The 6,509-nt window shown below is 26.6% G+C and overlaps 1 protein-coding gene across 1 annotated transcript; it reads right to left on the bottom strand.

Moving 5' to 3' along the window:
* On the bottom strand, window positions 1–4,169 carry LOC107634118 (alpha carbonic anhydrase 7). The gene is made up of 7 exons (XM_016337692.2): window positions 4,018–4,169; window positions 3,437–3,654; window positions 2,396–2,502; window positions 1,572–1,680; window positions 966–1,136; window positions 547–600; window positions 1–280 (listed from the first exon to the last, which is right to left on the bottom strand). The coding sequence occupies exons 1-7, from the start codon at window positions 4,103–4,105 to the stop codon at window positions 206–208; spliced, it is 822 nt and encodes a 273-aa protein (XP_016193178.1). The 5' UTR covers window positions 4,106–4,169; the 3' UTR covers window positions 1–205.

The raw sequence follows: 6,509 nt of genomic DNA, 5'->3' as shown, positions 1-6,509 counted from the left end.
TTAGAAGCTCTTAACTAACTCTGGCAGTTTTTGCAATTTGTGGATTTCTTCATCTCTAAGCAATCCTTATAAAACACTTATAAATATCTGATGAAGTTTGACATACATTCAAACTTAATATCCTGTCAAATTTAGAATATAGAATACACTGATAACAATAATAATAATACTTAAAAAAAATGGAAAAGAGTGTCACGATATTTAATTAATCACTAAAGTCTACATTGAACTGCACTGCCATTGAGCTTGGTTGTATTGGTCTCGCGTTGCCATCTGAATCCTGCAACATATATGTCCAAATTTCAAACATTATTCCAATTATTATTCTATTTCTTAAAAGAATTTTTGGATTGAATTTATGAGCATATATTGATTTAGTTGTAATATATATATATATACATATATATTTATATACTAAAAATCAACTATTAAATCAATTATTCATATAAAATATATATTGGTGATTGATTTAATAAATAAATTTTGGTATATATATAATTTTTAATATTAATTATTATATTATTATTTTAAGAGCTGAAAACTTACATCATGAACAGCATCTCGAAACAAATTGATTTGTTCTCTTCTAACGCTTTTAATCTGAACAATTAGACATTCATTAGTTAATTTTCTATTATGTACACAAAAGTGACTAGTGACATAAAAATATTCATATAAAAATCAGAGTTAAAAATTGTTCAAAAACTTAATATATTTTACTAAATTAATAAATTTACTAAATTACTTAACATACTATTATATATCTTAACATAAAGATATTTTCAGATGAATAATTATGAACACTATTTAAACAATATATCCATTAAAACTAATATAATAATTTTAGAATATCCTGACATGAAATGATCCAACGACTCTCAAATATCAACTTCACATAAAGTCGACTTCACTTGAATTTTCACCATAAAACAAAGTTGTAGTAATAAGTTGGAAATTCGAATTACCCGTGTGAGGACGGTCCAAGTAACATTCTCGGTACAAGGAGGAGTAGTCAACGAACCCATGTATCTGTAATACAAGTTTGAGTCCATGTCAACCTCTCTTGGATCAAATACACTCACTGATCTATTGGCTCCAACACTTGACCCAGAAAGTGCCTTCAAATCCCCCTCTAGCTACAAAATTATTAATTACAATAATTTATTAGAATTTCAAGGTATAATGTATAAAAAGAATTTCAGTAATTAAAAGGGTTTTACACAAAACAATAACTCGTGTAATGTTATATTAATAAAAATAACTCATTTTTAGATGACCGTATTATATGTGTTAGAGAATCGTTAGAATCATTTTAAATTAGTTAGTATCGTTTATATTTATATAGTATATCTGTATATTAATTGTAGGATTTTATGCTTTTATTACTTTGATTCTTCTAACACTTATATATACCCCTTATACATTATATTTTTGAGTAGACTGAACAATATACAAAAATATTTTTTTTAATTTAGTCTCTTGTTTTTAACAATATGCATTAAAATTAAATTTTATGTAATACAAGCAGACAGATAAATTTAATCAATGCAAAGATTAATAAATTTTTGTACCAATGACAGTAATGGGTCTGATCTTAATCCAATCCTGTAAAGTATTCCAATCACTGCTATTTGATTAGTTGTGGGAGTTTGATGCACCAGGTGTACCTCTAGATCCAGTCTGAAATAATTATATATATAGATATTGCAATTCAGATAATTGATGAACTCATCGATAAGAAGTTAAATATATGAAATAATAATGGAATTATATAAACATGTAATTTATTTGTCAATCACGAAAGTATAAATTAATTAAATATAATAGTAAACTATAATAAACAGGTATGTATGACTGTATGTAGGGCCGTTAAAATTGGTCAAACTCATCGGGTTAGCCCATTTATCCATTTAAATGGATGGACTTTGCTTCTAAAATTAAGCCCGTTTAAATTTCGGGTTAAACGGACTGAATTCGATTAACACGAAAAAAATGACGGGTTAAACGGGTGCCGTTTAATTTTTTTTTACATTTTTTTAAAAAATAGCACTTTTAGTCTATATTTTCTTCAATCCGATCCAAAAATTTGACTCATCAACTAAAAAAATATTATTTTTTAAAGATTTTTGACTTAAAAGTAATATTTTTTGTCAAAATATTTTTTAAAAAATAAAATAAAAAAATAAACGGACTGACCCGTTTAACCCACGGACTGACCATAAACGGTCTGGGTTAAAAAATTATGGCTCGCGAATAAAGCGGGCATAAACGGTCCAGCCCATTTAACCCACGAGCTTAACGGGCCGGACCTAAATGGACCGAACTAGCCCATTTGACATCTCTATATGTATGTATGTATGTATGTATGTATGTATGTATGTATGTATGTATGTACCTTCGTCCATCAATGATGTGTTCAGACGGACTGTGCCAATGTAATTGTTTAAGGATATAACGACTTCCATTGATTTGTAGAGAGCTTGTTGGATCAAGAATCTCCAACTAGTCAAACAAATAAAACAACCAATTAGTTGAAAAACAAAAATTTAAGAGAGTCCATTTTTATATATTGTTAATTAGATTATTTATCATATTTTATTTTATTTGTTTTAGTTCTGAGTTTAAACTTTAAGAGTTTATTATTAGTTAATAAATTATTATAAATACAAAATATATTATTTAAATTTTCAATACTTATTTAAGTTTATTTAAGTGGATAAGTAAATAAATTATTTAATCAACTAAAATTGTTTATTTCAAGATGCATCTTCTGAACCGTCAATGAGTTATAACTTAAATGGCATAATTTCCTCGTACTCACTTAAGAGTAGGGGTAGCAATATGTACCCTACCCACGGGTACCAAATCCGACCCCATCCGGTCGGGTAGGGTTGCCAACCCGATCTGCAGCGGGTAGGGTTGGGTGCGGGTAGAGTTTTCGTGCGGGTTGGGTAGGGTGCGGGTTGAGGCTCAACCCTATCCGACCAACCCGCACTCTATATATATGTATATATTATATATTTATATAAAAATATGTTTTCAGTGGATATTAAATTAAATACCTCTCACTAAATGTAAAATATTCTTAACCACTAAAAGAAAATCATTAATTGATAATTCAATATTCTTTTTTACATAAAAATTAGTTATATTTTAAATTATCATAAAGTTATATAATAAAATTGTATCTTTTTTATAACTCGCGGTAGGATCGGATACCCGCAGGTTAAGAGCGAGTAAGGTTAGGGTTAAAAAATTCTCAACCCACAAGTAGGGTTAGAGTTGGATCCAAACCCTACCCTACCCCTACCCATTGCCACCCCTACTTAAGAGGTCGCAAATTTGAATCTTCATATTTTTGGTATATAAAAAAAAAAGATGCATCTTCGGAACCAAATATTAAGAAAAAAATAATTAACATAATTAATTAGCTTACCTCAATATCATGACCCCTATTCTTAAGGATAGCATTGGAGGAATAGTAGTTCAAATTAAAGGGTCCTATTCTAGCCAGTTGAAGGCTTCTATAATTCAAATCAATTGGTGATTGCATTCTTCCAGTTTTGCACATCCTCCATTCTGCTTTTATGTCTCCCCAATGAGATGGTCCTCTATCACTATCTTCATCGTCGTAATTAAACTCGCTCTCATCCTCTGTAATTAATTATTAGTTAAATAGATAAAAACAAATTAGCACTATTTAAACACATCAAATATATATCATATCCTACCACTAGGTCATGAAAAATAAGCATACGTTTTGTTTATATTTTTATTTTTTTAATATTTTGTAAAAAGGAAAACATTGTAAAAAAATATTTTTTTTACAAAATTCTAAAAACAAAAATATTGAAAATAATATAAAGGCTAAAATCGTAAACCAAACACACTTTAATTAAGAGAAGAAAAAATCATTAAAAAAAACTGAACATATATATGTATATATAAATCTTGAACTCACAATTAATCAATTAATATATGCATGCATGTTAATTAATATAATAATTAAGTACTTACCAACTTCTTGGGACCTTGCTGGGGAAGATAGCAAAACAAATGCTGCAAATAAACTGCAAATGAAAACCTTGGCTGAAAACTTTTCCATTTGAACAACAATTTTTTTTTCTCCTTTTGATGATGTTGTTATGTGGCAATGATCAAGATGTAGCTATCTCATATTTATAGGGTGCTACATGTACAAGTTGTGAAAATTAAGTAAGAAAGTTGGATTAATTAATTAATAATAAGGAGGTTCTCATTTTTCAAACATGAGATAAGCGTTTGTTTTGGCTAAATGGAAGAAACTTTTGTTCATCACAATTTTCAATTTTCTAGAATTGTTTATGAACCAATATAATACTTGTTACATTTTATTTAATTTGTTAATATGTTTGGTTTAATTAGGATAATTATTTAATTTATATATGAATCCCGTTTAGAACAAAATTGAGAAGACATACACTCCGATCACTATTAAAAAATAACTCAAAGAAAATCAAATAAAGGTTTGATAATTAATACGCACCATATGTAAACCTTTGAATTTCAAATAATTATTAAACGACATATATATATAGCTTCTTAATTTAATTATTTGACCAGCGAAGCAATTGAAATAAAATAAGCTATATTAGTTTAAGGAGACCACTTCGATAAAGACACTTAAAATGTATTTTTTTAAAGACGTTTACATGTGTCATGATGTTATTGGATATTTTTATTAAATCGGTTAATAATTTATTTTTTAATAAATTAGAACAAAATCAATTTATTATAACAACAATAATAAACCCAATTGTCCGCATTATAATTATTAGACCTAATTTAATCCGATCGATTTATACAATCTAAACCGAATTATGTTTAAATTTTTGATAAAAAAAACAAATATATCCCTGATTTTAATTTAAAAAAAAAATCACGATTCAAAATTGATCGGTTCGACTAGATCTGATAACAATTGAATTTATTGTTATTGTTATAAAAAATTCGATTTTATTCTAATTTGTTAAAAAATTCAAAAATAACCCGTTCTCCAATAATAATGTGACACATAAATATCTTTATAAAAAAACATTTTACGCATCTTTATAGGAGCATCCTCCCTAATTTAATTCATCGTATTCCATGTTTTTCAAGACCATTACAGCAGAACAAAAAATCAAATTGGAAATCAACGAAATTCACATAAACATTTTACAGAATATTTTTCGTCTTTTTTTGTTATATTTTCTCTAATATCTAAAAATCACGAATTAATCCAGCGGTACCTCACAATTCTAAACCAACTTGACAATGGTGTTTTTCATTATTAGTTGAAATACAAGGTAACTAACCTTTGAATTATCCAACCAAATGTAAATTTTAATTTGTTAGAAGAACATTCAAGATATTATCAAAGTCTAAAAGCATAGTGTGAGATAAGAGTTAAATATATGAGAAGAAGAATATTATATGTGTTATTTTTGTGTACACTTTTTATATATTTTTATTGTTAATATTTAAAATAATTAATTAAAAGTAAAAAAATAAGTGTACACGTGAATTAAATATTCACAAAAAATTGTACAAATATTATTTCTTTTAAATAAATCAATTGATTGAACAATGAAATTAAACGTGCAAGGCTTTCATCCCATTCCCCAAAACTTTAGAAAAATCCAATTGGTTTTATTAGTAATTAATTAGTATTAATCTAAACGTACCACTCCATCTAAAGAACGATTCTAAATTTTGACTTTATTGTCCGTACGTACCGGCGTATTAAACATAAGTAATTGTAAAAAAAAACTTAAATCTTATTTTGATAAATATTGGCCGTAAAAAATAATTTGTTAAAAAAATTAGAGAATATATTTTCTATGATACTTATTAACCGTAAAAAATACTATTAATTTTGACACTTATTGACTATAAAAAATCTTAATAAAAATTTTTAACAAAGAATGAGATGAGATCTTGAAACTGAAGAATAAACTGAGATTTTGAAGATGAGTAATGAGTAATATAATTTCAAACTGAGAGCAGTGTAATGCTAAAATTGATGGAGCTCAACGAAGAAGAAGAATAGTAGAGTAAGTTGAAAATAAATGAGTGTCAAAATTAAGGAGTAATTTTTCACAGTCAAATTATTCATCAAAAAAATATAAAGAATTTGATATTTATGATATGATATTTATCAAAAATATATATTAATTTTTATACTTAATTATAACTGTTAAAAAAAATATTAAAATAGCTCTCTTTTCTTAGTGTGTCGAAGTCTAACCAACGATTTTTATAATTATGTTATGCACATAAATTGATATGTTGATATTGGTTACCAAAAATTGCAAAAACGAAGAGCAAAATAAAATAAAAAAGTTTACCAAAAATCTTAGAAAAAATACCATGAAATGCCACATGATCAGTTGCCAAGTAGAATTCACAAGTCAGCATTTGTGGTAGCTAGGTGATCTAAAAGTTGAACAAATATTTAATTATTATTATTATTATTATTAAAATTCATC

The sequence above is a fragment of the Arachis ipaensis genome, chromosome B03 (assembly GCF_000816755.2).
Source record: "Arachis ipaensis cultivar K30076 chromosome B03, Araip1.1, whole genome shotgun sequence".
NCBI classification, from domain to species: domain Eukaryota; kingdom Viridiplantae; phylum Streptophyta; class Magnoliopsida; order Fabales; family Fabaceae; genus Arachis; species Arachis ipaensis.
Note: the sequence above shows the minus strand (reverse complement) of the source record. Positions and strands in the feature narration are given on the sequence as shown.

Coding starts and splice junctions, on each gene's coding strand:
- LOC107634118 (XM_016337692.2), bottom strand. CDS start 4,105: ATGGAAAAGTTTTCAGCCAAGGTTTTCATTTGCAGTTTATTTGCAGCA. Junction 3,655..4,017: donor AGCAAGGTCCCAAGAAGTTG/GTAAGTACTTAA, acceptor AATTAATTACAG/AGGATGAGAGCGAGTTTAAT. Junction 601..965: donor CTTGGACCGTCCTCACACGG/GTAATTCGAATT, acceptor CTAATTGTTCAG/ATTAAAAGCGTTAGAAGAGA.